Source organism: Echinops telfairi, unplaced genomic scaffold (genome assembly GCF_000313985.2).
Source record: "Echinops telfairi isolate 266 unplaced genomic scaffold, ASM31398v2 ScPeMD7_7424;HRSCAF=8462, whole genome shotgun sequence".
Lineage (NCBI taxonomy): Eukaryota > Metazoa > Chordata > Mammalia > Afrosoricida > Tenrecidae > Echinops > Echinops telfairi.
The window spans coordinates 238,158-249,109 of NW_022111324.1; the positions used below are offsets into that span (position 1 = coordinate 238,158).

Sequence of the window (10,952 nt, forward strand, 5' to 3'; positions counted from 1 at the left end):
CAAGGAGTGTGGAGAATTCTGGGAAGCATTTCTGTTGTGTGTAGTAACCATGGGCGGGGTAGCCTCCAGGCGCTAGAGAGTTACGCGTCTTTCTGTTGCCATAGCACCGTGCTTGAAAGACCCACCGAGGACGGCGTCCTCCTTGTCCGTACTCCTAGTGTTCTTGAAACTCTTTTATCAAGCTCTGCCCACATTTTCATTTCTTGGATTTGGATTTCTGAACCAATTGGCTTGTTCCTCGTACGTGGAATCTTACATTTTAGCGATAAGAAGATTGGGAGTTTATATTGTTGTAGGTTTTTCATACTAAGTACTACGTTTTAAAAATGCACCCGGGGTATAAGGAGCTTGTTATCTTTTATACTAGCTTTGTTTAAAATATTTGAAGTAGATTTTCTAGAAACATCATTAGTTTATCCCAGATATTATTCCGATTTTAACGAACATGGAAAAACGGATCATGTTTTTCTTTTATACAGACTTGTAAATATGGAGAATTTTGCGTTATGGATTAGTCGTAAAAATTAAATCAAATTTACCGTTATTCTCGAATTTTGTTACTTTTGTGACAGCCTGTGGCATTACGAAGCACGTCTACGGAACAGATAAAATGTTCAAAAACGGTTTTACTTTTAATTTTTAGATAGATCAATAAAAAAATTTAAGCTAAAGCTGTTCGTGAAGTGTCTCTATTTTTCCCCTTAAAAGAACGGTACAGAAAGTACTCAAAACCCCAAAAGGAAATATTTGCTCAGAGACTAGTTTCAACTGGCTCAGCCGCGGACGTTCCCTTTGCTGGCGTTCACACGCGTGTCTTGTCCCTTTTCGGCCACCGTCCCACAGCGTTGCCGAGCATTTTGTCCGCCCGTGGCCACCGTACTCGTTGTCAGTCACGGAGTTCCTGGGAAGGAAACGTGTATTCCGGAGCCGAGGACTGCGGTCGCCGGCACCATGGGGTCCCCCTGTCGCCCGGGGCATCGCCTCTCTCACAGGCCAGAGGAAGATTGGGGTGAGTGCGATCCGAGAATGTACCCCGGTGTCTCGGAAACAGTTCTCCTGGGGTTTCTTCCTTCCGCCCGCCCGTACGTGGTGACAGGTGTAGACGACTCCTGCCCGGGGACCGCGGGCCACTGTGAGCCCCGCTCCTTGGCGGGGCGGTGTCTTCTGGAAGCGATCGGCTTCTGTCCTGCGCTCGGCTAGAGTAACACGTTGCCGAGTTGGAATCGTTACCGTTTTTTACTGTTGGTTTCCCGTTGAGGAGAACCAGGCGATCCTTCTGGGCAGCGCAAACTTCACGTCTCGGGGAAACCCAGGGCAGGTTGAGACCCCCGAAGCCGCAGTCTGCTTTCGCTGGGGGTGGGACGTGGGCGAGGACCGCGGTGGACTCTGCGCGCGTGTGTGAAAGAATGCCAATCTATACAGGAAAGGCTCACCTCACATTTCACTGTTGGGCTAGGCTGGTGTCCATTTTGCTAGAGAAGCAAAGCCCTCAAGCACCTGACCTCGGGTTCCTAGACGTAACATTGATGAGCATTTTTTATCTGATAAGATCCTGACTGCTGTGCAGATACGCTTTGAATGTTTTTATTAAGGTTTTTTTGGTTGGTTGGTTTTGGTGGTCTGGAGGGGTTCGATGAATGTATGTATTGGGAATCAGAGTGGAGACTCTTAGAGGAGTTATTTTTACTTCTTTTGATTTCAGGATACAATACTGATGGGTTTGTATAGGCCCCTATGTAGTAAACACTTGCTACTTATTAGAATTTGGGGATAGTCCCGCGACCAATCTTCCTTTCCACTTGACATTCTTAGTGGCAAGAGCAGGAAACTAATTCCATTTATTAAACTGATCCCCTCTATTGATTTTTCCAAGGGAATAACTTCTCTAAAATTATATTCTGTTAGGTGTTTGTTTCAGTCTCTGGGTAAATATTGTAGAGTTCCTTGTAGACGATTCCCAGTGCATTTTTTCCCAAGCTAAATATAGTAGCCATAGTAATAGTTGCCATTTGTTAAGCATTTTATTTATGTAAGCTACCATGCTAAAGCCCTTTATATGCATTATTTTATTCAATCCACACAACAGCCCAGGGAGGTACTTAACTATTGTTTTCCAGATGAAGAAACGTAATTACTATTGTTTCACTTGGGAGTCCTGGTGGTTGTAGTGGTTATTCATTGGGCTGTGATCCATATCCATGGTTCGCTGTTCAAAACCACCAGCAGCTCCATGGGAGAAAGACTGGGCTTTCTATTCCGGTAAACAGTTATAGTCTTGACAATGCACAAGGGGTCACTGTGAGTCAGCATTGACTCGATGGCAGTGAGTTGAGTTTGTTGTATTACAGTTGAAATTGAGGCAGAAAGAGGATGCCTGCTCAGAGAGAGTGCCAGAGGCAGCACTGAGCTTGGTTTGTCTACTCAGAGCTGTGCTTCTGGTGATGATACTCTATTTTAAAAAAATCATTTATTGGGGGCCTGTGCAGCTCTTATCACAATCCATATGTACATCCATTGTGCCAAGCACATTTGTACATTTGTTGCCATCATCATTTTCAAAACTTTTTCTTTCTTCTTGAGCCCTTGGTATCAGCTCCTCATTTTTTCTCCCTCCCTCGCGAACCCTTGATAATTTATAAATTGTTATTATTTTTTTATGTCTTACACTAACCGATGTCTCCCTTTACCCACTTTTCTATTGTCCGTCCCCCAGGGAGGGGATTATATGTAGGTCATTGTGATTGGTTGCCCCTTTCTCCCCCCACCTTCCCCTTTCCCTCCTAGTATTGCTACTCTCATTATTGGTCCTGAGGGGTTTATCTGTCCAGGATTCCCTGTGTTTCCAGTTCCTATTTATACCAGTGTCTGGTCTAGCTTTGTAAGGTAGAATTGGGATCATGATAGTGTTGGGGAGGAAGCGTTAAAGAACTAGAGGAAAGTTGTATGTTTCATCAGTGCTATACTGTACTCTGACTGGCTTGTGTCTTCTTTGTGACCCTTCTGTAGGGGGATGTCCAATTGTCTACAGATGGACTTTCAGTCTCCACTCCGCTCTCCCCCTCATTCATATTGATATGATTTTTTGTTCTTTGATGCCTAATACCTGATTCCATCAACACCTCATGATCACACAGGCTGGTGTACAGTACTTCTTCCATGTGGACTTTGTTGCTTCTCAGCTAGATGGCCACTTGTTTATCTTCAAACCTTTAAGACCCCAGATACTATATCTTTTGGTAGCTGGGTACCATCAGCTTTCTTCACCACATTTGCTATGCACCCATTTTGTCTTCAGCGATCGTGTCTGGACGGTGAGCATCACGGAATGCCAGGTTATTAGAACAAAATGTTCTTGCATTGAGTGAGTACTTGTATACTCTATTTTTCTGAACTATTTCTACATATTTAATTCTTCCAAAGACACCCTACCTCCAGTTGTTAACATGTCTGTTTATTGTTATGATTTGTTCTCTCAGCTTACTACTTTTTATATTTTCATTAGGTTTCTTAAACTCTCACTGTGAGGAGTGTGTAGGTAGCATTATTTATGTCTTGTCTTCTAATACACAAGCATTTTCCCTGGCTGATCAGATCAATCACTTTCAAATCTTAATCAGAGCAATTTGTTCTTTAGCACAGCGTTCAGTTCTTCGTAGTCGGCTCACTGATTCAACTTCCTCAGGTATCATGCTTCTCCCTGAATCTGTCCGCTGTCCATAGCTTGCCAGGTTTTCTCTCACTTCTTGGTGGGATAATTTAGTTATGTTTGCTTAGGTGTGAAGTAAGTGGGATCAGCTTTCCCGGCATTAAAGTGAAACACTTCTCTCTGTTACTGTTTCTCAGTAAAATATCCATTCGTGTTCTGAGAATAGCTGCTTGCATATTCAAGTCCTAAACTGATTTATTAAATACTTTGTTTGTTTTAATATTAGAAGTGAGCCAGCTAGATTAAGAAGCAATCCCGTACTTCTCGCGACGCTCACAATTTAGAATAACACAGGTAAAGTGGTTTACTCTGGACGGGGCATGGCAGGTGTGCTTTACTTTTTCCGCTCAAATTGGGCAGGAAATCGGAATCCCTAGAGCAAGGAGTCTGAAACATTTTGTTTAAAGGCCAGAGAGCAAACATGTGGGTTTTGGGGGTCATGTGGTTTCTGTTACAACCACTCAACACTGTTGGGCGTAGAGCAGACAGACAATGCAAACAAATGAGAATGGCTGTGCTAAAAAAAATATTGATGGATCCTGAAATTTAAGTTTTATATTTTTTCTCTTGTGTTCTTTTGATTTTTTTTAACCCATCAAAGACCATGATTAGCTCCTGGGTTGTACAAAAACAAATGTTTAGAGAAATGAAAGACTTTTTAAAAGTAAGTTTAGTATAGAGGATTTTGTTTCATAGTGTGGCAGAGAATTGTTTATTTTTTCTCCCCCTAAGTATTGCTTTTCTCTACTTTTTAGAAACTGAGAAATGTTCAGGGAGTCAGTAAAGTCCTGAGTATAGAACTCTAATGTGTATCAGGAATTATCATGTGTGCTGGGACAGCCTTGGGAACATAGAAAGTGTTGCAGTTTTGAATATAGAACAAGGAATAGAAAAGAATACACAGTATCATCTGGATAGCACCAAAATATTAAGGACCTTGATGAAATATTTTGAAAAGTAGAGGAAAGGAACTGTTCTATGTGTGTTTCTTTAGGGTACCCCACCCCCTCATTCTTGTTTTTGCTCGCTTGCATTTGTGCAAAAACCACTTCTTTGCCACACATAAGGTAAATGTGTCAAGATCAGAAGCTTCCATCTGCCCCTGTGGTTTTTTGATATCTTCCATCTCTACTGACTGTGAAAGTTCCCATCCACTTCTTGCTCTAACCCATGGGTTCTCAAATTTTGCCTACTGGCCCCTTTTCAGAAAAAAATTACTCAGTGTCTCCTGGCAATGAAAAACTTTCATACCATAGCCCATAATCCAGGATAAAGCGTGCCTGCTTTTGTAGCACCCTCCTTCCCTTTGTTCCTTACACATTGGGCTGCTAACTGCAAGGTCAGTAGTTCGAAACTGTTAGCCGCTGTGCAGGAGAAAGACGGGGCTTTCTACTCAGAGTTAGCCTCAGAAACTCAGAGGGCAGCCCTACCATGTCCTTTAGGGTCGTTGAGTCAACATCTACAACTGCAGTGAATTTGTTTTTATTTTTTGATTGTTCCAGCGCCCCCTAGGGGTGGTATCACCTACTTTGGGAAACACTGCTCTATCCAAAACCTGGCCCTCCTCTGATGATGCTGGTTTTTCTCCCTAAAACCTTGATGAGTGGTGGCTATTTTTATTCGTAAACTTTTGAATTAATGGGCCACTAAGGATAGGGTAGATATTTCCCCTTCTCTTCACTGTTACTTTTAGTTCATTCTCCTTAGTAACAACAACCATTGCTCTTGCCTTGATACTGACTCAGTAACCCAGAGGACAGAGTGGAACTTCCACACAGTGTTTCCAAGGCTGAAGTCTTTATGAACGCAGACTGCTGGAGGGTGGCATGGCTTCTGATAGCAGACCTTTCCTTCAGCGCCCCAGTGCTTTAACTGCTGAGTTCCTCCTTCTCCTTCTCCTCCTTTAAACACCCAGGATTAAACTTCACACTTAAACTCTACCAGAGTCAGACTCTACCCCTTCTCCCTGCTGTAGTCATCTGCCAATCCCAGGGACATTCCCTCTTTGTTTGAAATTTTTATCTCCTAGTTTACTGTCATAGTCTCTAGTGTTATTTCTGTTGCATTTTTGCACGATCCTTCCCGTACCCTGATCTCACATTTCTTGGAGCTCTTTTACACCACTGATCTTGCCCTATACCTTGTCTAAGCCATTTATTCTCCTAATCATGACTCTACACCTTGTCATTACCACTAGCATAATCTCTGTTCCAGACATCCCACTCTGACGACTACCTCCTATTTTACAAGTTTCCATTCTTTTGTACTCCAATTCCAACAGCCCTTCAACCCTACCACCCCTTAAACCCACATCCAAACCTATTGCCATCAAGTCAATTTTAATTCAGAGTGACCCTCTGAATTCTGAAATTGTAAATCTTTATGGAAGCAATAGCTTCATATTTCTCCCTTGAGAAGCTGGTGGGTTTGAACTGCTGACCTTCCATTTAGCAGTGCCCAACCCCCACTGCCAGTATTTCATGTGTGATCATCGCAATCGTATCCTTGCACACCCTCAGTGTCCTCCTTCCTCACTTACTTTGCGATTCTCTTTTGGATGAATGATCCAAACCTAAAACCAAACCCACTACGTACTGTGGGTTTCTAGCTCATTCCAACCTTATAGCACAGGATAGAACTGTCCTATAAGTATGCTAGGTTGTAATATTTACAGAAGCAGACTGCCACATCGTTTTCCTGTGGAGCAGTTGGTGGTTTCAAACCACTGATCTTTGGGTTAGCAGCCAAGTGCTTTAACCACTGCACAAGCAGCTCTCACTAGATGAAATGCGCTGCCTACCCTCATGTAGCTGAATGTGACTGGAAAAACAAAACAACTCAACCATGCTGACTAACCAAACTCCAAAATCAAACTCACTGATATCGCGTTGATGCCGACTCACAGCAACCTTATAGTCTCGCAGTAAAGTCTTAGTGTTAATCTGAAATAGGCCTTTTAGTGTTGCCTGCCCCTTCGTGTTGCCCTGGTCCTCTGACTTTGATTGTCTTACAAAACGTTTCAAGCTTTCAACATCATTCCAACCCCCTACCCTTCCCACACCAACATACACAACCGAAGAGACCATTCACAGAAGAAAACAAACAACAACAACAAAATACCAATGACAAATAAAAGCCTGTAAATAGTTCAAAGTCTGTTGACCGAACTGTGTTTCTTTTTTTTGTTTTTTAATCATTTTATTAGGGGCTCATACAGCTCTTACCACACTCCATACACACATCAATTGTGTAAAGCGCATTTGTACATTCATTGCCCTCATCATTCTCAAAACATTTCCTCTCCACTTAAACCCCCGGGATTAGGTCCTCGATATTGTGTTTCTTAAGGAACATTGGGCTGCTAGATGCAAGGTCAGCAGTTCAAAACCACCGACCACACAGAGGGAGAGATTTGGGGCTCTCTACTTCCCTAAAGAGTTCCAGTCTCAGAAAACCACAGGGGCCATTCTACCCTGCCCTATGAGTTGGAATTGATTCTATGGCAATGAGTTTGGGTTTGGGGTTTGGGGTTTCTTAAATTAACTTTTTTTTTGAGATGCAGGTAGTATAATTTGTTTTTGTTTGTATTAAACATTAGCACTTGCTTATAATTTTTTTTGGAACACATAAAACAGTGATATGGCTCAAAAGTAAAAAAAATAAAAATTAAAACAATACTTGGAAGTTTCAATTTTATTCCCAACTCCTCCACCCAACATATCCCCCTTAAGGTAATTATTTATTAATCTCTGGCTTATCTTTCTTGTGTTTCTTTTTGTACAAACAAATAAGTATTGATATTTTTCTTTTATTATGCAAAATCTAGCATATGATCTATCACATATTCTTGTACTATTTTCACCTATACTCCATTCATTTTACATTGTAACTTGCATTCCCTCCATATCAACTCCTAGAGCTCTTCCTCACTCATCTTACTGGATGTTTAATAATTTATTTAATCAACCTCTTTGTGAATGGGCATTGAGGTTGTTTTCAACACTTTGCTCTTATAAATAATCACACAGCAGTGAAGATTGTCTATATGTTGTTGCAGTTTGTGAAGGTACCTTTCTAGATGTGGGATTCTTAAGTTAGAGTAAGATAGGAGGAAAATGAAAGAGTGGCATTTGCACTCAAGTGAAGAAAAGAATCTGCAGTGTCAGTGCTGCTGACGCATCAGCTAAGTTGAGACTGAGAATTGCCGTTGTATTGAACAGTGAGGAGGCTCTTGGTGACACTGATACAGAGTTGTTTGTCTGTCTGTCTGTCTGTCTGTCTGGGGAGCTGGATTGAAATAGGCTCTAGGAAGTACGGGAGCAGAGATAGGAAGTAGCCCCTACAGAAATTCTTTCAAGAGGTTCAGTTTATAAATAAAATATGTAGCTACTGCCATCTACTGGCCGTGCTTGTCAGCCTGCCTGCTGAATTTAAGGTAGTCGTTTTCTGAGTTGTAATAGTCTGCCATTAGTGATGTATTAATGTTTGTTTTTTTTTGCTATGAACTTTTGCTTGAAATTACTGAGTTGTATTTGTTCATGACTGATGTAGTAGTTTGTAGACACATGAAATATGGACATCACCAAAACAGTTTGAGCAGTATGTTAAAAAAAAGAGAACCTACAGATTTATAGTCATTGGCATTTTTTAAAATCATTTTATTAGGGGCTTATACAACTCTTATCACAATCCATACATACATCAATTGTGTAAAGCACATTTGTACAATCATTGCCTTCATCACTCTCAAAACATTGCTCTCCACTTAAGCCCCTGGCATCAGCTCCTCATTTTTCCCCTCCCCCTGCCCTCATGAGCCCTTGATAATTTATAAATTATTATTTCATCATATCTTGCCCTGTCTGACATCCCCCTTCACCCACGTTTCTGTTGTCCGTCCCCCAGGGAGGGGGTCACATAGTTCCTTGTAATCGGTTCCCTCTTTCCAACCCACTCTCCCTCTACCCTCCCAGTATTGCCACTCACACCACTGGTCCTGAAGGGATCATCCGCCTTGGATTCCCTGTGTTTCCAGTTCCTATCTGTACCAGTGTACATCCTCTGGTCTAGCCAGACTTGCAAGATAGAATTTGGCTCATGATAGTGGGGGTGGGGAGGAAGCATTTAGGAACCAGAGGAAAGTTGTATTTTTCATCATTGCTACATCGCACCCTGACTGGCTCGTCTCCTCCCCGAGATTCCTCTGCAAGGGGATCTTCATTGGCCTACAAATGGGCTTTGGGTCTCCACTCCGCACTCCCCCCATCATTCACTATGGTAAGATTTTTTGTTCTGATGATGCCTGATACCTGATCCCTTCGACTTCTCGTGATCGCATAGGCTGGTGTGCTTCTTCCATGTGGGCTTTGTTGCTTCTGAGCTTGATGGCCGCTTGTTTACCTTCAAGCCTTTAAAACCCCAGACGCTGTATTTTTGATAGCCGGGCAGCATCAGCTTTATTTGCCACTTTTGCTTATGCACCCATTTGTCTTCAGTGATCCCTTCGACACCTCGTGATCACACAGGCTGATATGTTGTTCCATGTGGGCTTTGTTGCTTCTGAGCTAGATGGCCGCTTGTTTTCCTTCAAGCTTTTAAGACCCCAGATGCTATATCTTTTGATAGCCGGGCATCATCAGCTTTCTTCACATTTGCTTATTCACTCGCTTTGTCTTCGTCTTCAGCGGTTGTGTCGGGAAGGTGAGCATCATAGAATGCCAATTTAATAGAAGAAAGTATTCTTGCATTGAGGGAGCACTTGAGTGGAGGCCCAATGTCCCTCTGCTACCTTAATACTAAACCTATAAATATAGGCACATAGATCTATTTCCCCATCCTCATATACAAATATATTTTCATGTGTACATGTCTTTATCTAGACCATTGGCATTTTTAAACAATATCACCAAGTTGATTCTTAAATTTTTTTTCTATCAAATCTATTGAGGAATATTTTCTGTGTCCATATATTTTATATTTCTTATTTTATAAAGAAACTTCAATAGGAAGCTGGAATATGGTTAAATTTAGTATAATATAGAGAATGGTTAAATTTACTGTAATATAGAGAATGAGGGAATCCTTTGTTGTTTAGATAGAAAATTATACCCTTAATATAATAATTACCATTAATATAACATAATAAAATATAAGGCATAGATGGCAAATACTCAGCACATGTATCTTCGCCATTGCTGAAGTCAGACATCCTCAGAATGTTAGAAATGTTCTAGAAAGTTGCTACCATTAGTCAAAGATGTTATATGACATGAAAAGGTTCAGTTTACAAGATAATATATTGTTTTGTGGAAAACAATATATAAATTAGAAATTGACTGTGGCTTGGTTATCATGTACATTGTGAAGAATTTATCAGTAGTAGTAATACCTAGGATGGCATTCTAATGGAACTGGCATAGAGATACAATATTGATTCTGTTGTGAAATCATTGAGTTGATGATTGATCTCTATTTTTTTGTTTCAACTAAAGATTCTGCCCTGTTTGCTGAACTTGGTTATCTCATGGACACTGATGAGTTGCGATTGGATGCAGCAACTGACATTTCTGTAAGTATTTTGTAGCAGAAATACTAGATAATGTGATACTTAATCTTTAATTATTGTGACTAAGTTCCAGGGCAGAAGGTTTGGACTAGCCCTTTAACCACTAAATATGGAAGTAAGTTGCCATCTTATGTAAGTGTATAGAGTTGTAGATGTTGCATTGGTCTTGGTATGAAAAAATGATATTCTTAGTTCATCTTTGACTTAGAAGTGATTGACCTTGAAGTCACTTAACTCCCCACTTAATGGTTTTACAGTTAGTTTGCTCCTTAAGGGAAACTGTTTAGAGGTACAAGGAGGTTCAAAAAGTTATTGGAAAAATTCCATTATCTTTTATTTCCATTTTCCCACGAGCAGTTTGAAGACCCTGATATGTTAGGAGCAGTGTTGGATTGCCCTGTAAGGAAGGTAATCATAAGCTTACTTGTGTTTATATACTAATCTGTAGTGAATAATTTCACATTTTTTCACCACATTAAAGATTCGTCTTATAGGATGGCTGGCATTTGTCTCTCTCTCAACCTGATAGCACTTTCTTACAGAATCAAAGCCTCTTTAAAAAAAAAATCATTTTATTAGGGGGTCATACAACTCATCACAATCTACACATATCAATTGTGTAAAGCACATTTGTACATTCATTGCCCTCTTCATTCTCAAAACATTTGCTCTCCACTTAAG

The 10,952-nt window shown here is 40.9% G+C and overlaps 1 protein-coding gene across 6 annotated transcripts in view; it reads left to right on the forward strand.

Annotated features, from left to right (window-relative positions):
• The first annotated feature begins 931 nt into the window (after positions 1-931).
• ATF6 (activating transcription factor 6) overlaps positions 932-10,952 on the forward strand; it is a 223,077-nt gene continuing 213,056 nt past the window's right edge. For 4 of the 6 annotated variants that reach the window (XM_045297893.1, XM_045297890.1, XM_045297892.1 and 1 more), the window contains exons 1-3: positions 932-1,009; positions 10,198-10,274; positions 10,629-10,679. In XM_045297893.1, the coding sequence (XP_045153828.1) occupies positions 952-1,009; positions 10,198-10,274; positions 10,629-10,679 (186 nt within the window). In that variant the 5' untranslated portion in view covers positions 932-951. The remainder of the gene's footprint in view (positions 1,010-10,197; positions 10,275-10,628; positions 10,680-10,952) is intronic. The other 2 variants (XM_045297895.1, XM_045297894.1) reach the window with 1 other exon arrangement.